The sequence below is a fragment of the Amblyomma mixtum genome, chromosome 4, assembly GCF_055824585.1.
Source record: "Amblyomma mixtum isolate Tamu chromosome 4, ASM5582458v1, whole genome shotgun sequence".
In the NCBI taxonomy this organism is placed as follows: domain Eukaryota; kingdom Metazoa; phylum Arthropoda; class Arachnida; order Ixodida; family Ixodidae; genus Amblyomma; species Amblyomma mixtum.
In genome coordinates, this window is record NC_143015.1 from 85,525,363 (window position 1) to 85,547,606 (window position 22,244).

A 22,244-nucleotide genomic window follows, 5' to 3' on the forward strand; every position below is an offset into this window, starting at 1 on the left:
AAAGGCTGAGAGAGAAGTTGTGCCGTTAATGTTGTGTGTATATGTGCGCATGCCTCCACTTGGGGCAAATCTTTCAAGATAAATGCCTTCAGTGCAAATGTATTTAGGATGAAGGCTTTTACACTGAATACCATATGGGTTAATGCCTTTATGGTAAAGGCCTTTAGGTCGATTGCCTTTAGCACATAAGGACTTTAAGTGCCCACCGTAACTTGCGCTATTACACGATATGCCACGCTTTGCCATATTAGACCACCTCCTAATTTTTTTTGTTATGTCAGGAATTAGTCTTTTTGTAGCGAATTTACAAATTTAACGTTCTCGTGAACGAAACTTTGATCAAAGACTTTTTATTTTTAACGTTTTCGCGATTCGCGAATAGTAAACGGATCCAATGCAGTAATGATAGCGCTTGGCCTTTGGTGAATTCCACGCTTAAAGAAAGCCCGTGCGCGGGTGCTACGAGGGCCATATTTCATTACTTTGCCTCTATATTGTAACGAGGACAGGATCGGCACAGGCCAGTTTCAGCAAAGTTCCGCTCAAAGCAGAGAACTCACAAGATGGCTGTCCGAACCACACACACACTTCGTCTTCGTCCACCGACACACGCACACTTCGTCTTCGTCCACCGACACACGCACACTTCGTCTTCATCATCGGCGCGCTCCCATCAGCACGCGCCATTACCCCCTCCATCAAAGCGGCGGCCCGACGCCGGAAACGAACACGGACGGCAAAGGTAATGTTCGGTATAGATGGTGGAGGGTAGAGAACACAGAGAGCTGTTAAGCTGGTAAAGCGGCGGGTTGCAGCCTGTCATGGTAGGGCTTCATGCGCACCACGTGGACAGTCTCGGACGGATGGCGCCGACGTGGTAAGGAGGTTGTGTCCCGCGGAACAACTTCGTATGTGACATCACTGACAGGACGAACCACCTCGTACGGACCGAAATAGCGTCGGAGGAGCTTTTCGGAGAGTCCGCGGCGGCGCACAGGTGTCCATACCCACACAGAATCGCTGGGCTCGTACCGAACGTATCGGTGTCGGAGGTTGTAGCGACCAGCGTCGAGTTGTTGCTGATGTCGAATCCGGCACCTTGCGAGTTGGCGGGCTTCTTCAGCCCGCTGGACGAATGCGTCAACGTCAGCGTAGGGGCCGATGTCTCCGTCGTTGTGAGCAGCAGGTAGCATAGCATCCAGCATGGTAGTGACACACCGTCCGTAGATCAGCTGGAAAGGTGTAAGACGGGTAGTCTCCTGTTCTGCCGTATTGTAGGCGAAGGTTGCATAAGGAAGAACTTCGTCCCACGTGCGATGCTCAACGTCGACATACATAGCAAGCATATCTGCAAGCGTCCGGTTGAGGCGTTCAGTAAAGCCGTTTGTTTGGGGATGATAGGCTGTTGTCTTCCGGTGACTGGTGTGGGTAAGTTCGAAGAGGGATTGCATTAATGCCGCCGTAAAGGCGGCTCCACGGTCCGTGATGACGACTGATGGCGCACCGTGACGCAAGACGATGGATGTCATAAAAAACTGAGCCACTTCTGCAGCACTAGCGTGGGGGAGCGCCTGTGTCTCGGCGTACCGCGTTAAGTAGTCCATCACCACAACAATCCATTTGTTCCCAGAGGAAGACAATGGGAATGGGCCCAGCAAGTCCATGCCCACTTGTTGGAAAGGTGTTGTAGGCAGTGGGATGGGCTGGAGAAGCCCTGCGGGTTTAACTGGTGGTGTCTTTCGTCGCTGGCAGTCACGGCAGGTCCTCACATATTGCTGGACTGCTGCTGCGGCTGACTGCTGAGGCGGCTGCGTAGCTCGTTGAAGGCAGCTTCCTGATCATCATGCCACACAAAAGATACATTGTCTCTAGTAAGCATTGTAAGGGGCTCGGCAATTGTGGAAAAGTTTTCAACGAAACGTCTGTAATAGGCACAGAGGCCCAGAAACCTACGAACGGACTTTTTGTCGGTTGGGCGCGGGAACTGTGCCACAGCGGCAGTCTTCTCCGGGTCAGGTCGGACTCCGTCAGCGCTTATCACGCGACCAATAAAACTGACTTCTTCGAAACCGAAGTGACACTTTTGTGGCTTTATCGTCAACTGTGCCGAACGGAGCGCCTGTAACACCATTCGCAGCCGGTTGAGATGTTCCTCGAAGCTAGGAGCAAAAATGACAACATCATCAAGGTACACTAGGCATGTCTGCTATTTCAGCCCAGAAAGAACGGTGTCCATCATGCGTTGGAAGGTTGCTGGCGCAGAACAGAGTCCAAATGGCAGCACTTTGAATTCATAAAGGCCGTCAGGTGTCACGAACGCTGTCTTCACTCTGTCCCTTTCGTCCACTTCGATCTGCCAGTAGCCATTCTTAAGGTCGAGTGAAGAAAAATATTTAGCGTCACGCAGTTGATCCAAGGCGTCATCGATACGTGGAAGAGGGTAAACGTCACGTTTCGTGACACGATTCAACTTCCGATAATCGACGCAGAATCGCAAGGTGTTATCGTTTTTCTTCACCAATACCACAGGCGAAGCCCAGGGGCTCGTGGACGGCTGGACTACGTCGTCTGCAAGCATTTCTTGCACTTGGGATCGTATAGCCTCCCGTTCCATCGGCGACACTCTGTACGGGTGTTGGGATATGGGGCTAGGCTCCTCGTTGACGATGATGCGGTGTTTGGCTACCGGGGTGCGCCCTACCTTTGATGTCGTGGCGAAGCACTCTGCGAAATCGTGAAGGAGCTCTAACAAGCGCTGCTTCTGACCCACCGACAAGCCGGGATGTATGTCCACGGTAGACAGAACGGCTGCTGCGTCGCGTCCGTCCGGCGACGGTAACTCCAGAGCACATATTTCTGCGTGCTCAACGAAGTCGGTAACGTATGCGACGGCCGTTCCTTTCGCAATGGGCTCGAACTCGGTTCCGAAGTTGGTGATCAAGAGTGTCGCAGAGCGATCCCGTAAGCGAACAAGCCCTCTTGCAGCGCAGATTCCTTTCTCGAGTAGAAGGCTGCCGTTTCTCTCTGCCATAACGTCTCGATCACCGGGCGAGTCACTGTGCACGGGGACCATCATGCTGCACCGCGGAGGCACCGTCACGTCATCAGCAGCAATACGCAGGGCGGGCATCCTGGAGTCGTCTGGGTCGGCTGTTTCAATTGCTTGCGTCGGCGAAAACGTCACGCGCGGCTCTTTTAAATTGATAACGGCGCCGTTAGCCTGTAAAAAGTCCAGGCCGAGAATGACATCGTGCGAACAGTGAGGTAGAACAACAAAGTCAGAAACGTAAACAAATCCGTCGATTGTAACTCTCCACGTACACCGGCCAACAGGGGTGATTAGGTGCCCACCAGCTGTGCGAATCTGAGGCCCAGTCCACGCGGTTAAAACTTTCCTCAGTTCCTTTGCTAGCTCGTTGCTCATGACCGAATAGTCCGCTCCCGTATTAACCAATGCCATAACTGCTAAATCGTCGATATCGACCGGTAAGTCTGAAGCTGCACATCCTTTGTGATCGTCACGTGTCCTCGTTTGATAGTCGTCGTCTGGTCGGGAACGCGATGGAGGATGTTCGGCTGTTCGCTTGTCAGCGGCCTTACCTCCGCAGGCCGCTGGGTCTAGTTTCCCCGGCAAGGACTCGGTGAGCGGCTGACACGGCTTGTCGAAGGACGGGGACTCGGCGAACGATAGCGGGTAGAGGTTGGTGGGCGGTAGTCAGGGCGAGGGAAATCAGTGTGATCCCGGCGCGTTGACAGGTGTTCCTCAATTTCGCGGGCCCGTTCGCCATTGAGCGGAGAGGGGACTCGCGGATGAAATCCACGATTTCCAGCTCGGCGATAAGGGCACCACCGCAAGATATGGCCAGCCTCACCGCAGTGGTAACAAAGGGTCCGCTGGTCAGGTGCCCGCCACAAGTCCGTCTTCCGCAGACTCGCTTCGGCCAACACAGGGACAGGCGGGGACCGCGGCTGGAAAGCAGGTGGGCTTACGCTCCAAGGGGTGAGGTCGCAGTTCTGCCGGAGTACCAACGCGTACGTCTGGCGCGGCGGCGTCGGTGTAAGGGCAGCAGGGGCAACAGGTTCAGGGACCGCCTGCTGCACTTCCTCTCGGATAATTTGTGCTAACGACGGACACTGCGGCTGCGACTGGGCAGAGAGGTGCATTTTGTGCAGCTCTTCTTTACGATAGATCGGAACAGCTCCCGCAGGGTGTCAGCAGAGTCGCTGGCGGCTGGCCCAAAGTCGGCAGTAGATACGGTGTTCACGGCGCGATTGTAGTAGCGGGCGCGTTGTTGCAGGGTCTTTTAGACGGTAGTGGCCTCCGATAGAAACTCCGAAGTGGTGTTAGGTGGGTTTCGCACAAGCCCAGCGAACAGTTCTTTTATGCCGCGCATCAGGTGGCGCACTTTCTTGTCCTCGGCCATGTTTGGATCCGACCTTCTGAACAGTCGTGTCATGTCCTCATAATACATTGCGACGCTCTCATTGGGTCGCTGGTTCCTTGACTGAAGTGCCGACTCAGCTCGTTCCCGACAGTCGGTGTTAACGTAGGTCGCCAGCAACTGGCTACGGAACCATTCCCAAGAAGGAAACGTCTCGTGGTTCTCGTACCACGTCCGCGCCGAGTCGTTAAGAGCGAAGTAAACATTGTGCAGCTTCCGCTCCGCATCCCAGCCGTTGTACCTGGCAACGCGCTCGAACTGGTCAAGCCAGTCCTGCGCGTCCTCAAACACTTCGCCATGGAATGTCGGCGGCGTTCGCGGCTGGAGGACCAGGAAATGAGCAGCTGAGTTTCCGTTGTCAGCCATAGCTGCCGCGTCTGCGTTGTTAGCCATATGTGCCGGGTCAGTCCTGCGCGTCGCGGCTGGAGCCCTGGTCTTAGGGGATAACGGGCCGAACGGTGACTGACCTTGGAGTCGGCGGCTCGCACTGCGATGAACCGGAGTCAAATCAGTGTTTATAGACGTAGATGTTGGAAAGTACCCAGCACCTCCACCAAAAATGTAACGAGGACAGGACCGGCACAGACCACAGTTTCAGCGAAGTTCAGCTCACAGCAGAAAACTCACAAGATGGCTGTCCGAACCACACACACACACTTCGTCTTCGTCCACCGACACACGCACACTTCGTCTTCATCGTCGGCGCGCTCCCATGAGCACGCGCCAATATGGAACACCCGTCCATACGGGCAAAAAAATTTGGAATCCAGGTCTTAGAAACGTCCCTAAAAAGGACAGCAAAAATAAGCAACACTCCACTAGAGAAAAGAAGTCATAACAGCAGCACGCATTATTGAAGCGATTTTACTACCCACCGTAACGCCAGTGCGAGCAAACGTTTGGCGACCTATTTTACTGGACGGTTGCCTCAAATAATTTTGGATACAAAAGAAAAGTAGATGGGAATAGCAAGCAGGCATTAAAACCAGATGCGGGCGACGCTCCCATTCATGCTTATGGCCGAATCGGGAACAAAATAGCGTTTGCGACATGTTTTGTGAGTTTTTGTACATTCAACTAGGTATACAGTATTGCTGGATAATACCTTTAAGGTGTTGTTAGGGTTCATTAACTATAAAAATAGTCTATAGATAGACTTCTTATAGACTATTTCCCATTCAATGGATAGTTCTCTTTGCCTGTTCATAGTCTATAGATAAAAGGCTGCTCAAAGTCTATGAATATGATTATCTATAGTCTGCTTTGCAGAAAATTTAGACCAGATGTTGCCTGTATAGAGAAACAAAGGGTGATACAGATCAAACAACGAAGAGTTTCTAACAGCTGCGCCGGGGACGGGAAATATGTGTCCCACACTGCGCTCTGTACCGCATCGCGGCAGCGCGCAGCTCTTTGATTCGTTCATAGCGCGGTCGTGCTGTCGGCAGTTAGAGTCTCCCCTGGCGTACGGGCGCGATGGCCTGCTTTCGCCTCGGTAACTTCGTGAGGCGTTTTTCCACCCGCTTTCCCGTGATTGCGGCCAGTGCTGCAGTGGTCAGCGACGAACTGCTCGCCAGTCAAGCTGGCCTCGGTGAGTTCCACTGCCCGAACAGCTGCGCTTACTTGTGTGATTTAAGAGGCGATGATTCACGGCGATGAGTGATGCGCGTGAAACATTTTTAGGCCACTAAATTCATCATAATGGGCAACTGAACCACTTTCTGAGAACTGCACGCTGTTCAAGGATTCAAATCTATATAGGCTGCAGGTAAAGAATGCAGCAGCCGCGCTTCCTTTTGTGATCTGAGAGGCGATGGTCCGCGGTGAAGGAGACGGAAATGGCCTTTATTCGCATTCGTATAAAATGACGGCGGAGAAAGCGTCAGCATAAACCCCCATTCATTCCCCTAACTTTTGGCCGGAATCTCTTGGGACTCGCGCGATAAACTACGCGGACGCTTAATTCACCATGAAGGGCAACTGCACCGCTTTTTGCGAATTCCGCGCTATTTGAAGGTCCAAATTGACCACGTATGAGTTTCGCGACCTGTAAGTAAGTTTTCTGGCCGTTCTTTGTTCGCATGATTGCTCTGGTTCCTTATATGCCTTTGTGTTGCCCGGCATCACTGCCGAAGCCGCCCGGTGTCACTGGTTGTTAGATATCAGTCCTCACTACACCATCGAAAGCTTCCAATCCAGGTCTTCATGTTCTATTTTATATGTCATAATGGTCTGCTCTGGCTCCCATGGCCCTGATGCGAGAAGCAGCCGACAAGTTGAGTTAGCGCGGTTCCGGCCGTAAGCCGCTACTCTGGCTGTTGCCAGCGAATTGCATTCATTTTTAGATTTCACCAGCTGCTCTCTGCTGCGGGCTGCTGGAGTAGTGCTTCGCACATCGAACCAAAGGGTTGAAACACCGTAATGGGACGACTACCCTTCTAGTCGGAATTGACACGGGTATGAAAAAAATGAGAAGATTGTTACCACTGGTTAACGAGAGTTTCATCGGCAGTTGTTAAAGTATTTCTTTTGCGCCTTTTGCGAAAGCTCGAACGTCCTGGGCACTTCTGTCCTCGATATCACATTTTCAGGCCTATGTGTCCAGGCCAATACACGCACCCAGCTCTATATGCCTAGGTCTTCGTCACCACGTACATGTCTCTAGATCTGCACCTCCAGGTGAATATGATCTATTTCATATGTTCAAGCCTACATCGGCTGGTTTATAGGTGTCATGCAAAGCGACAGCTGCGCCGCTTGTGGTGGGACTGCTAAGCGCACTTAGGAAAGGGGCCGATGGCCGGTGGCGCTCGCTGTACGTACCAATGTTGTCGTCTGAACGAGAATTCGTTTTCCACGCCTTTTGTGTCGGTTGCTAAGCAACGCATTATTCCACGAAATTAAACGCATGACCAGCAAAATTTATTTCTCTTCGGAAGTTCAAAAAACGATAGAGCCATTACAGAGGCTGTTTTGTTCCCAACTTGGCTGCCGGCATGATTGGGATCGCAGTTTGCTAACATTTAACTCGTTTCAATTGGCAAAGAAATCGGTTGATTACTGCTTGTCGCTGTTAACACTGTTTTTGTAGCAAGACGCTGTATATTTTTACAACGAGGGCTGCTAATTCCTTGTTCCTGGTTTTCGCGTAATATTAGCAGGCTGTTGTCTCTTGTAGCCGTTGGTGTAGCCGGCGGGTGCGTTGCCATAGGAATCATTCGGAAGGTGGTTACCGCGGAAGGAGGTAAGTTCTATGAGAGTGGTGGAATCCCAAGCAGGGTGGTGGTTACTCAGGAAGTAATATAGCATGGCGACAACGTAAGAAGTCGCAACCAATCGGCTGTTTCCAGCGGAGGCACTCGTAGAGTAGTTTTACTCTGGAAGAGCGAGGAGGGTCAATGCCTTATGGCGGGAGGCTTTACGGCGGTAGTGCAGGAAGGCGTAACAATGGTATGGTTACAAAGGTAACCGTCCGGAAGGTGTTCTCCGTGGAAGTAAGAAAGTGCGACGAAAGAGCAGAAATGCGCGACCGCAGGACGATTACTGCGGCAGGAGGAGGGTATGGCGAGAGCACTAGAAGGCGCAACTGCTGCTTGTTTGCCATGGTAACTAACCCTAGAGTAGTTACCCTAGAAGGAGGATATTTTTCGTCAAAAGGAGGGTACGGCTGGAGTAGGAGGTTATGGCGAGAGTGTAGGAAGGCGCACCACGGTAAACATCCGGAACGTGGCTGTCGCTGAAGATGGAGGAAGGGTATGGTGAGTGAGGAGCAATCTAGCACGGTCCATCTGCGACAGTTGCTGAGAAACGCGCTTCCCGAGGAAAGAACCATCGGCGGCGCTGTGCTTTCACATCGGCGGACTGGAGAGCACACCTGCAAGAGAAACAGCTATGTTTAGAAAACGAAATAGCGCCCTGTAACTAAGCAGATGTGAGGTCGCTCTCATATTCTATGCCAAAACGTGCCGTAAAGTACAAATACTTTAACAACTTTCGCTGAATCTCTCGTTAACCAGTGGTAACAATTTTGTCAATTTTTGTTACCATTGTCAGGGCACCTTTCTTTGGTGTGGACTGCAGTTATATTTTTCCTGGGAGGACGTGTGTTGCAGCTAAAGGCAAACGAATCAAAACGCGACTCAAATCATCCTGGTTCTGAGCTGTTTAGAAGTCATGAACAGCCAATTTGCCCAACAAACTTCCCAGCGTTATTGAGTCTTCAAGCTGCGGTGTGTACGTGTTACTGGCAGTAGTGCACGGACATTATTTCGAAAAGACTGAAGCCACGGTGATCTTCCGGGAAGAACCCCGAATTTCAGAAGCAAAACGTAGCGAATGCTGTGAATAATAGGTGTGCACGAGGTTGGTCGCAGGGTGATGTTGTAGCAGGCGGCACAGCAGTTAGCATTGGGTCGACACGCGACATCATGCGGATATCAAAGGCACCTGCAATGCGGAGGCAAGCATATATAAAAAGAATGAATGAAAGGAAAAGCGAACTTGCCTGCTGAAATCATCTAACGTTCGTGTGTGCACCGGGCAGCAGCTGGCGCGTCGGTGCATTTTGTTCTCGCAGATGGCTGCGACGTCATGAGCGCGCTTACTCCTACAAAAGGGCGCACGTCTCCCAGTGCATGCTACAGCGTGTGAAATTGTTGGGAGCCGGGAAAAAACTAGTAATTGAAGCTGAAACGGCGGCCGTCCGCGCAGCGATGAACGGACGACGGCTACAGCCGCCCCGACCATACATTAGAAATTTACCGCATGAAGGGTTTCAGTGGCACCCTGATAGGAGCTGTTCGGGGCATATACTTGCAGATCTACATGTTGACTTCCACATCCCCAGGTTCACATCTCCAGATGTACAGTCTTCGCCAAAAGTAACCAGGGTGCCCAGTTTGCTTCTCAGTCGTATATTAAAGCGATTACGCCAGCCCTCAGGCTCTAAATCTCTGTATCGTAAGAAGAACCGCTCTCCTCACCTTCAAAAAACTGTTGGTCTTTAGGGAATCCGTGAGGGCTCTAGTATACGAATGAGGAGCAGACCATGCAGCTTGGTTGTTTCTGGCAAAGACTGTACATGATCGTCCAATTCGATGCTGAACGCATTATCTTGCCGCCAGCGCACAGAGTAGAGCCTTTCGCGGGTGTCCTGGGAGGTATTGCATATGCACAATGAAAGCCTATATAGGTTGCACTGCGTTTCTGAATATTACCTAGGAGGAAAGCTGGTGCCATCGCGTCTATGCTAGTTTCATAGAGAGCGCTGCATCCACCGCCTGAATGCCGCAAAGATGAGGTTTCATGTTGACTTGGCTAGTATTGGTTTGAAATCACGGAATCGGTAGCTGCACTGGGATGCTTTCATCTGTGCGGAGATTAAATTATGCCAGCACAGCATTTATAACCCTAATACATTTCATGCAGTTGTGTCAGGCAGGTATGAAACTTTCCACAACATTTCTTCGAGGATTGCAGCGAAAAGCGTCGTACTGTTATGACCGAATCCACGTTTTCTGCCCAGCTTTAGGCAAGCCCCAATACTACACGTAATCTTCCCAGCCCTCGTGCTCCTGTCAGTGGCGGATGCTGTGCAGCGCCGCCAGCTTTCCATCGAGGTGATATTAAGGAACTATTTGGCGAGCGGGACTGAGGCGCAGTCGGCTACAGCAAGTCGCCGCGCTTACATCGGGATGAAGCAAAATTTGTTTTTAAATTGCGCACGGAAATCGCAGGTGGTATCAGGACCACATGTGAGTCTAATGCAGCGGCCGCAGTTGTATCGGCGTCTGCTTATGGTTCATAAACGGACGACATAGATAAGGGCAGCTACATGAACAACTTTTTTCCCTCCAGTCGAGGCTGTGCACTCCGACTAAGCCCCTTAGCTGCGAGATTTTATACATGCGAGTACTTTGTAGCGAGCAGCCAGAATTGCAGGATCTCAACGATTAATTTCGTTCCATCAAAGTGCGGTGCCGTGAAGTTTCTTTTTTTAAATTCTTCAATTTAAGTTTGGAAAGTATGAAGTACGCGGGTGTGCAGATTCATCGTAATTACAGGTACAAGCCTGATGCTGACCGACAATGCAGCCTTAGTGTGCTCGTGGATTTCAGTGGCCAATGCTTTCTCAAACCGCTCAAGCAAATGAATCTGTGGAGATTTTAAACGGAACTTGGGTTGAAAATTTACCATTTCTTCGAAGGTTTCTAAACCAGCGAGAGGCTGGAAGCTGAGCTGGATGAATCATGAGTGCAGCGTCGCGGGCTGTCCTATTTTCACTGAAGAGCTGACCCCTAAAGTGTGTAAAGCTTCGGCAATTCGATTCAAAGAGATACTTGCCAGGAGCTCATGTACACGCAACATACGCCATGCCGACTGGCTGAATACAGAGGACACTCTGGGTAGTGGTCACTGTATAATCAACACATCCATTTACATGCGTCCCCTGAAACGCCCACTAACACAAGCTCGTGTCCCGGACTGGACGACTTTCCGCACCTCTATCGTAGACACCCTCCAGTCGGGATACGATGCATGGTCCAAATCGCTCACGTCTACAATCACACAACACGAAAAGCAGATACAGCTCACAGAAACACAAACGGACGTGTACAACCACTTGCTCCACCTTTGGGAGGCCTTCCGCAGCCTCACCAAACGATGGAAGAAACAGAAACATAACAGACGCCTAAAGAAACACATCCTCGAACTTACACAACAGGCAGCGGAATATGCTACTCAGCTAGCCGACACTAACTGGGCGGACCGGTCCAACGCGGTTGCGCGGCAGATGTCTGGCCGCAACTCGTGGCATCCCGCGCTCTCATCGATCTAATACAAACACGTACGGAAACCCAACGCCAGTTACATAGGGCATTGCACAACTTTACAGGATCGACAACACAGCTAGCGCACACGCTCAGGGATCGATGCCTGTGCACCACTAAGGACCCCCGGCCTTCGGCGTTCTCCTATGCAGGCGAAGAGAACACGGAGCTGGACACTTCGTTCCAGCTCCACGACCTCCGGGCGGCCTTAAGCAAGATGAAGCGGAGCACTGCACCTGGGCGCGACAAGGTTACGGTCAAGCTCTTGGCCAAACTTCCCGACGCAGCCTACGCCGTGCTCCTCAAATACATCATTAGCATTTGGGACGGAGAGACTCCTCTCCCTCTCGATTGGAAATCGGCTCTCGTGACCTTCATCACGAAGACCGGCAAACCTATTGATGTGGAGATCCTTCGCCCAATCTCCCTCACGTCTTGTGTCGGCAAGCTGATAGAGAGGATAATGCGTGACAGACTCTCCGATTATCTCGAAACAGAGCATATTTTCACGGACACTATGTTCGGTTTTCGTCCTCACAAGGTAGCACAGGATATACTTCGGCAGCTCCACCACGACATTTTAGATCTTGTAGAATGTCCCCACAACGACAAGGTGGTCCTGGCCTTGGATCTTAAAGGCGCATTCGACAACATCAAACAAAGTAATCCTGGACCACCTCAGTAACACCAACTGTGGCCACGAAACATTCCATTACATAAGACAATTTCTTACAGACCGTCAAGTGTATATACGCGTACAAGATGCGGAACACGGGCCATGCTCCATCGGCTCGAGGGGAACACCTCAAGGCGCGGTCCTGTCTCCCCTGCTCTTCAATTTGGCCATGCTTCGTCTTCCCTCCAAATTGCCTTCTCTGCCCGGGATACATCCCGCTCTTTATGCGGATGACAATACAATCTGGACCGCGCAAGGTAACCTGGGCCACATGGAGTCCTGCCTGCAAGCAGCGGCGACCCTAGTCGACGACTACGCGGCCTTCTGCGGACTCCAGTGCGCCCCAGCTAAATCAGAATTAGTGCACTTACATCCCTCCCCTCGGGACACAACACCGCTTCGCATCAGTATCCCCTCGCATCAAGTCCGCGTCCTTGGCCTCTTCATACACCACCAACGCAGAATCGACACCACCCTAGACAAACTTCGCACGGTGGGAGACCAGGTGGGTCGCATGGTCCGCTGGGTCTCCAACAAGCGGGGCGGATTACGAATCAAGTGTGCACTGCGGCTTGCCCATGCTTTCGTAATCCTCTACTCATCTGCGTAGAATCCGGGAGTTGTGTATAATCCTCTACTCAACTCCCTACTTGCACCTGCGCAAACACGATGATGACCAACTGGAGGTCATCCTGCGGAAAGTCATCAAGCGGGCTCTCGATTTCCCGGTCGCCACGTCCAACCAGAGACTTCTGGCCTTGAGCGTGGTGAACACAGTCCGGGAACTTCGAGAAGCCCACTTAGTCAACCAATACACGCGTCTTGCACAGACCACGTCCGGTCGCCGCCTCTTGGATCGGCTACACATAAAACATGACTACCACATTGAGGAAAGGGAGAGAGTGCCAGAACCCTGTAGACATGCCCCCCGGGTCCGAACTATTCACCGCAACATGTCCAGAGAAGACCTTAGCGGTCGTCGCCAGGCGCGCGCGGAAGCATTGGCGCGATACTATGGTAACTAAGAACACGTGTATTACGTGGACGTTGCCGGCCCACACCACGGGGGGTGGTACACGGCCGCAGTCGTACACAACAAATACACAGTTAACGGGCTCACTTTCAAAGCCTACAGCGCAACACACGCGGAGGAGATTGCCGTTGCTCTGGCTCTCACGAATCCCAAGTCAAAACACATCATCACCGACTCGCGAGGGGCCTGTCGGAACTACGAGTTGGGCTGGGCTCTCCCGCTTGCCTGGCGCATGCTGGACTATAGCTGTCGATGCGAAGATTCAACTCCACGCAACCTGATTTGTGCCCCCGGTCACCAGGGACTCCAGGGAAACGAACAGGCCGATCAGGCCGCCCGCGCACTCTCTCCCCGGGCCATCTCCCTGTCCTTGGAAGGGTACTCCCAATCAGACAATCTGGCCCTTATATTCAAACAAATAATCGATTACTACAAGAAGGAGCACCGGCGCTATCCGGCCCCTTGTAAGGGTCTGGATCGCGCTGACGAGCGCCTCCTCATCAAAATTCTTACTAACACTGTACTGTGCCCGGCGGTGCTTAAACATTTCAGTACATCCTTTGATGGCGCGTGCCAGTTCTGTGGGGAGGTGGCTGACACCTTCCACATGGTTTGGGCGTGTCAATCAAACCCATCTATCCCCCCCAACCGCAACCCGACAGAGAGGACTGGGAGGTGGCCCTGCTCGACTGTCGAGACCTAACCCTTACAAAAATTTTTAGTAACATTCTTTAGAAAGTCTTTCGACAATTGTTAATAGAACCTATCAACATTGAATAGAAAGTCTTTTAAACGCCTTTGTACATTTTAGTAACAACCTATCAACCGTCTTCCGACAATTGGCCACCGATATCCAAAAGACTCAAGTACATAGAAAGTCTTTATACTTCCTATCATCCCCTTATCGAGTTTGTATACACTTCCTACTGACCCCTTACCGACAATGTCTACCAACACCCTATTAACGGTCTTCCGACAATTGGCCACCGTTATCCAAAAGACTCAAGTACATAGAAAGTCTTTATACTTCCTATCATCCCCTTATCGAGTTTGTATACACTTCCTACTGACCCCTTACCGACAATGTCTACCAACACCCTTTTGACGGTCTTCCGACAATTGGCCACCGTTATCCAAAAGACTCAAGTACATAGAAAGTCTTTACACTTCTTATCAACCACATACCGACAATGTCTACCAACGCCCTATCAACGGTCTTCCGACAATTGGCCACCGTTATTCAAAAGACTCAAGTACGAAGAAAGTATAATTCCTACATCAACTTTTGGAAAAGTGTATGTTAACTACACAGTACAACACTTTTACCAACATAGTTTTATCACTTCAAAATCATTTTGTGAACACTATCCTGGAGTGCTTAAAGAATAATAGAAGCAAAATGCAAATTATTACATTTATTGTGCACAAGTGTACATACGCGCTACAACACATGCATGATGCATCAAAATATTTTATGGAGAACAATAGAGGAACAGAATATTGCCTTCGGCACGCTTCCCCTCAGTTCCCTCTGAGTAACAATGACTGACACACAGCAATTGAAAAACATAACAGGTTTTAATTCACGATGTTTCGGCTGGAGGATCAGCCTTTTTCGAGTATAGTATAGCATTCGAAACAAAAGCTGTGCGCTTCAAATGCTGTAGTACACTTGAAAACGACTGGCCCTCCAACCAAAACATCGTCAATTAAATCCCGTTAGGTTTTTCTTACATATATACGAGGTGTTTCAGGGAAGACTAAGTAATTTTCAAAAAACAGGTATTTTGAGATGAATGTATGGCTTTTTCAGCATAGTATTACCAGTGTTGGCAGGCACCAGAAAACTTGTGAAGAGTCTTACGTAATAAGCTGGTTAGCTAATTTTTATTAATGAACCTTTTCACTATCAGAAACTTTGTTAAAACATTAAGTTGGGCTAGTTGGTAACGGCTTGAAGGAATCATACTCTTAGCGGTAAGAACACACACAACACCAAGACACACACACACAGGACACCCGCTAGACTTCAACTATCTTTACTGGACACTTGTACGACATAAATATGTATCACTGAGCACACGCAGGTGCCTCGTCATCGGCATCAGGTCTAACTACGCCCTCCCCTCTCCTCCAAGGCATACGGTTGCGCCGATAAACAATCCCTTTTTCTGCCAATGCCAGGGAGGGAGTGCTTACACACATGTCACCCGCCTCTTGAATACGAAAGGCCTGGGAGCCGAGAAAAAGAAAGAAAAATTATCGAAGTCTTTCGTATTCAAGAGGCGGGTGACATGTGTAAGCACTCCCTCCCTGGTGTTGGCAGAAAAAGAGATTGTTTATCGGCGCAACCGTATGCCTTGCAGGAGAGGGCAGGGCGTAGTTAGACCTGTTGCGGATGACGAGGCACCTGCGTGTGCTCAGTGATACATATTTATGTTGTACAAGTGTCCAGTAAAGATAGTTGAAGTCTAGCGGGTGTCCTCTGTGTGTGTGTGTCTTGGTGTTGTGTGTGTTTCTTACTGCTAAGAATATGATTCCTTCACTATCAGAGTTAGGCGTCTAGTTGCCATTAGAGATTTGTAGCAGTTACATGCACTGGAGGGGTTTCTTTCCCTGTGTGCTTTCAAAAGCGCATGTATTTTCACACGATGCAGCCAAATTTTGTCGAGCCACAGCGGCGAAAGTAATCATGTTTTGTACATTCCAGAAACTGATATGGCTACTACGAACAACTGGCTAAAAGTCTCTAACTGCAACCAGTTGCAAACCTGTGTTAGTTAAAAAGTTAATTATCAGAAATTAGTTAACCAGCTTACTAAATACACCTCACCGGCTTTCTGGTGTCTGCTAACACTGGTAATATTATGCAGCAAAAGCCATATTTTTGAAAACTACTTATTCTTCTCTGAAACACCTGGTGCATATAAATACTGCTCACTTTCCTGTACAACACAGAAACGAAATAATTTCTTCGGTAACATGAAAGTTCCATGAGCCACATAACAAACCCATGGAAAAAAACTGCATGCATACACACACATCTCTCCAAAACAGCTAAAAAATCCCACACAGTGAAACAATGCTTACACTGTCTTAAGACCAACATTAAAGGCTGCAAATACTAGCGAATTAAAAGTCAAACAAATGCCAAACATATGCTAAATGTCCGCATGGATGTAGATATTAAGCTATGAGCTGATTTTAATAAAAATGCATCAGCACAGAAATGCTTAAGAGACTTTGTTGGTGCACTATCCTGACACTTGTCCTCAATATCAGGCAGCCTGCTTGTTGTTCATCATCATCATCAGCCTGACTATGCCCACTGCAGGGCAAAGGCCTCTCCCATGCCTCTCCAATTAACCCTGTCGTTACTTGTCTGCATCACCAGTGGAAGAGGTAGCGTCCTAGTGATGAGACGTGTGCACGAACAGGTAGCCTTCTCCATGGCAGAATGCAGCAGCAAGAGAACTGCACAAGAAAACATTCAAAGTATACAGTTATAGTAACTTCTAATAGAATCAAACACGGAGCAGCAACAATCAGTTAAATGTGCACTAAAATGCAGCACTCCGAGTGAGTTTGATAAGGCTGCTGAGTAACAGCATAAGCAGCAGTCACAAGACTAGAACTAAATGTAATGCGTCCTTGAACAAGAAAAAGCTATAACATGCTGTTGTGTTCAATTCTGCCCCCACATTCGAAGACTGAATGATATTCACAGGAACTGACATTAACGTGTTACACCTAATTAGGCAGGCTCGAGACAAAGCGCTAGGTGACTATAGGTTCTAGGAACAGTAGGGGAGAGTTATTAGTAGAGTTCGCAGATAGAAATAGTTTACGGATTATGAATACCTTCTTCCGCAAACGAGCAAACAGGAAAAGGACGTGGAAGAGCCCCAATGGTGAGACTAAACATGAAATAGACTTCATACTGTGTGCACACCCTGGCATCGTAGAGGATGTGGAGGTCCTCGGTAAGGTCCGTTGTAGCGACCACAGAATGGTAAGGTCTCGTGTTAGCTTAGATTTGAAGAGGGAACGGAGGAAACTGGTGAAGCGAAAGGCTATTAACGAGTTAGCATCAAGAGGGAAGGTAGAGGAATTCAGACTGTCGCTGCAAAACAGATTTTCCGCTTTAACTGAAGAAGACGACCGCAGTGTTGAAACAATGAATGATAATCTTACAGCTATCGTTACAGAGTGCGTCGCAGAAGTAGGTGGTAGGATGGTTCGACAGGATACCAGCAAGCTATCTCAGGAGACTAAAGATCTGATTAAGAAACGCCAAAGCATGAGGACTTCTAACTCCACAGACAGGATAGAACTAGCAGATCTATCGAAGTTAATAAATAAGCGCAAGGTAGCCGACATAAGAAAGTTTAACGTGGAGAAAATCGAGCATGCTCTAAGGAACGGAGGTAGCCTAAAATCAGTGAGGAGAAAACTGGGCATAGGTAAAAACCAGATGTATGCGCTAAAAGACAAACAGGGCAATGTCATCAGCAATATGGATAAGATAGTTGAATTAGCCGAAGAATTCTACACAAATCTATACAGTAGCGAATGTAATCATCAAGTTACTGAGGGAGGCAGTCGAGCATAGCAATGGGACATCCTGCCAGTAACGAAGGAGGAAGTAAAGAAAGCCTTAGGAGCAATGCAAAGAGGGAAAGCAGCTGGTGAGGATCAGGTAACAGCAGATTTGTTGAAGTACGGAGGAGAGATTGTGCTACAAAAACTAGCCACCCTGTATACGCAGTGCCTTGTGACCTCGAGAGTACCAGAAGCTTGGAAGAACGCTAACATTATCTTAATTCATAAGAAAGGAGACGTCAAGGACTTGAAGAATTACAGACCGATTAGCTAATTGTCCGTTGCCTACAAGGTATTTACTAAGGTAATCGCTAATAGAGTCAGGAAAACCTTGGACTTTAGTCAACCAAATGATCAGGCAGGCTTTCGTAAAGGATACTCGACAATAGACCACATTCACACTACCAATCAGGTGATAGAAAAATGCGCGGAATACAACCAACCCCTATATATAGCCTTCATTGATTACGAGAAAGCATTTGACTCAGTGGAAACCTCAGCTGTCATGCAGGCATTGCGGAATCAGGGTGTGGAAGAGTGTTATGTGAAAATATTGGAAGATATTTCTAACGATTGCACAGCTACTATAGTTCTCCATAAAGTCAGCAATAAAATTCCAATACGGAAAGGTGTCAGGCAGGGAGACATGATCTCGCCAATGCTCTTCAATGCCTGCTTACAGGAGGTATTCCGGGGACTGGAATGGGAACAGTTAGGGATAAGAGTTAATGGAGAATACCTGAGTAATTTGCGATTCGCTGATGACATTGCCTTGCTAAGCCACTCAGGACAAGAACTGTAAAGCATGATCAACCAGTTAGACAGGCAGAGCAGAACGGTGGGGCTAAGAATTAACATGCAGAAAACCAAAGTAATGTTCAACAGCCTAGCAAGGGAACAGCAGTTCGCAATTGGTAGCGAGGTGCTGGAAGTAGTAAGAGAATATGTCTACTTAGGGCAGGTAGTGACCGCAGATCCGGATCATGAGAGGGAAATAACTAGAAGAATAAGAATGGGGTGGAGCGCATATAGCAGATTCTCTCAGATCATGATTGGTAGCTTACCAATATCCCTGAAGAGAAAAGTATACAACAGCTGTATCCTACCGGTACTCACCTATGGGGCAGAAACGTGAAGGCTAACAAAGAGGGTTCAGCTTAAGTTAAGAACAACGCAGCGAGCTATGGAAAGGAAAATGATAGGTGTAACGTTAGGAGATCGGAAGAGGGCGGAGTGGGTGAGGGAACAAACGCGGGTTAATGACATCTTAGTTGAAATCAAGAAGAAGAAATGGGCTTGGGCAGGGCATTTAATGCGAAGGCAAGATAACCGCTGGTCCTTAAGGGTAACGGAGTGGATTCCAAGAGAAAGCAAACGCAGCAGGGGACGGCAGAAAGTTAGGTGGTCGGATGAGATTAAGAAGTTTGCGGGGATACAGTGGCGGCAAGTGACAAAGGACAGGGTTAATTGGAGAGACATGGGAGAGGCCTTTGCCCTGCAGTGGGTGTAGTCAGGCTGATGATGATGATGACCAAATTAGGCTACCACGAAGAGATATTTAGCCATTCCAGTCATATGAAGATAACATGCAGGCCATAAAATATAAAAATTATTTTGTGTTTCTGATTTTTCTGCACGAAAATTCAGGCAGCTTTTGTTTTCAAAAGTGATGGCACAAAGACATTGCAATATAATGCACATGTTGCTGTAGATAATGTATCATTTGGAGCTATACCAGGTGTTAGGGGAAAATGTATGAACAAAGAGTACAAAGGTGAGCAAGTTCGTCAGGGCAAGAGTGGCACACTCTAAAGCAAATGAATCAAAATATTAAGGCACACACTGCGTCAGATACAATACTTGTAAGTAAAGCTGCATAGAACTACAAGCGATAAAAGCCTCAGAAACGTGCCCCTAAGGGAGCAGCTGGACTGGTAGTTTTTTATTTGTCCCGCAGCACATCCCTCTAGTGCTGAGGCCTGCTCATATCTGTTTAAGTTAAGAATACAAGGGAAACAAGCAAACAAGTGTTCCAAAGAAGATAAAAATGTGCACTTAGGTTGTTCTTTAGGAAATTACCTGTCACTAATTGCAGCAATAAATACCTCGAGAAAGAAAATAAGTTATTTACACAGCTTATTACAAACCTTGATGGCACGGGAGAAAGGCAACATCAAATGCATCGGTTCAAGTAAAGCCAGGGGTCTTGTTAAGGTCACAGCAATATTTGTTGACTTAGGCTCAGCTAGTGTAATGCAATCAGTAACTGAACGTCGGCATGAATAAAAAAAACAATGCACCAATACTCAATTCCAAATGCATTTCAACTGTACAGTGCAGTCAGTTGTGACAAAGGGAGTGTGAAAGAAAACCTCAGCAATGCTCATGACATCGAATAAGCACCTTTCTTCTGTACAGCTAAAATATAAGCTTTGCAGGGTTTCATGTAATGCAAGGATAACCTGGTAAGGTATCAATTATTGATGCTTGCAACAAATACGCTTCTAAAGCAGAGTGCTCCACTTGAACGCCAATATTCAATTATGCATTGCCCGTTAGGCCATGCCTATCACATCACTGGTTCACTTCAAACATGCCATACCTTGTAAGAGGTAGGTACTGCTGAAGTAAACCTATAAAATTTATTTGCTGCTTTTAGACTGCTGTATAAAGGTCATGAAGCAGATAATTGTTTTAATTTGGTCTATACAGTGGTCAAGATTTCCAAGCACGAGAGGCATGAGGGAAAAACTATAGAAAGCATTTCACACTATAACACAATGCACTTGACTAGGGGAGTGCTTTCATGACGCCCGCAATATCTTTTCCCTTTCTCTTGGTCCTCTTTTAAAAGAAAAAAAAAACGAAAGAGAGAGGGAGCCTGGACCAGAAGATTTTTGGCAGGCTAAAAAAGACAAGGAAAATATACCCACTTGTCTACCTATCCTTTTACAAGTGGCACATGCTTGATATCCAGTGTCAATGGCTGATAGGCTGAACCAGCAGGTCTTGATGTCATTTGCCTCTGGTTGAGGTAGCATTGGCTCGATGACAGATGAAAGCTGGTGCAAAAGTAGCGTGATGATACCGGTGGAGCAGCTGTACAGGGCTTGACTGCGGGTGCATTTGAAGAAAGGCTGCATTAGAGCCATGCTTTCATAAACATCACAGAAGCCACATCCCATTAAAACCTCTAGCTGTTCAGTCCAATGTGTTCATGAGTGGAGGCTAATTATTAATTACCTATGCCTCCAATAGTTAGCAAAAAAATGGTTTACAAAGCTTGTCATACTTTTCTTAAAGCTATTATTCGCGAATCACGTTATACTTTTATCGCTTCAGACTGAAAATGGGGGAATGACATAAATGTAGTGAACGTAAAAAAATAAAATGACAACAAACCTTCCATTGTGCGATTACCTCAGCTGCACTGCAATGGAATGGTTCTGCTATTTTTAATCGTCGTTTCGTTGACCAGAACTATCAAGAAACACAGCACTTGATGTGACTGCGACGTAGAACGGGCAATGCTCCTTATCCAGTAAACACTCAGGCAGCAGAATCAAAAGACGCACGCCGCTACAAGCACTTTTCGTTCTTATGGTCTCCTTTTCACGCGCTGCTCCTGTTCAGTCGGAATAACGAATCAAGCAGCACCCCATAGTTCTCGGCGTGCAACCAAATTCTATCACATAACTCCTGCGCCGAGGAGCTGACGCAAACAGCGTGAGGCGGCGGGTTAAAAGTTGCATAGTTGGCAAGCGAGCGTGTCAGAACACCTTCTCTCTGCAAACGATCGCGTGGTGCCCGCATTTTGCACCTCACTGCGAAAAAGACGTGAAGACCAACCCAAATGCATTCGCAGCCCTCAATCATACCCCCGACACATCGCAGAAGTCATTTTCCAGTTCTGTACTTACATTTGTCAACGTTCACGGCAAGCCGTTTCTTCTATCGGGCATCGGGCGCCGGCCGCTCTCGGCGTGGTTGCGTGCAGTACGTCAGAGCAGTTTTTGAGCACTGCGTGCGCGTAAGAACGTCTTCCGCAGAACTGGAGCCATCTGTCACCTTCCGAGTTCAGTCACACTACCACAACGCTAACGAGGCCGCACATTTAACACAAACAAACTGAAGAAACGCACCCACATCACAACCGTCGCACCACGCCAACAAAGAGTCGTTTCAGCGTCCTAAAAGAGATAGTGTAGCGCGCGGCCAACATGAGACTCGCAATCCGCCGCCAGCGAACGGAAAGGTGGCGCTAATGTCGCCTAACTTTACACGCGTTAAAAAAAGAATTGATAAAGCCCTTTTTGCCACAAACTTGTTGCATTAAACGACAAAATATTTTGTTTCAATTACAAAGTCAGCAAATTGGAATGATTGCGGTGAAAAAATGCGACTACTCACAAGCATCTGTTTCTGGCGGCGCTGCGAACGAAAGCTTGGAAAACCGGGCAGCATGCCGGGCAGCTACAGGCGACGCATCTGGGGCCAGGAAAGCCGCAGCCGCTGCACGGCTGCACTGTCTGCCTAGTTCTAAGGCTATAACTCGGCTCCCCGTAACTGCGTCGCAGAATAAGGAATGATGATGATGTTGCCAAACGCTACTGGTTTCGGTTTTTATTTTCGCATATTGTGTGGCTTAGCGTACTCTACAC

General features: G+C 48.5%; 1 protein-coding gene and 1 long non-coding RNA gene across 3 annotated transcripts in view; one reads left to right on the forward strand and one right to left on the reverse strand.

Moving 5' to 3' along the window:
- Nucleotides 1-5,917: 5,917 nt before the first annotated feature.
- Nucleotides 5,918-22,244, forward strand: part of LOC149347285 (uncharacterized) — a 72,365-nt gene continuing 56,038 nt past the window's right edge. Inside the window, exon 1 of the mRNA XM_089586981.1 lies at nt 5,918-6,033. Within this exon, the coding sequence (XP_089443107.1) occupies nt 5,919-6,033 (115 nt within the window). The 5' untranslated portion in view covers nt 5,918. The remainder of the gene's footprint in view (nt 6,034-22,244) is intronic.
- Nucleotides 15,477-21,741, reverse strand: LOC149347286 (uncharacterized). Of its 2 annotated transcripts, none has more exons than XR_016292516.1 (3): nt 21,504-21,741; nt 20,517-20,720; nt 15,477-16,455 (listed from the first exon to the last, which is right to left on the reverse strand). It is a non-coding gene; the product is annotated as an uncharacterized LOC149347286 (long non-coding RNA). The 2 variants fall into 2 exon arrangements; XR_016292515.1 differs by having other exon boundaries at nt 20,517-20,697; nt 21,504-21,737.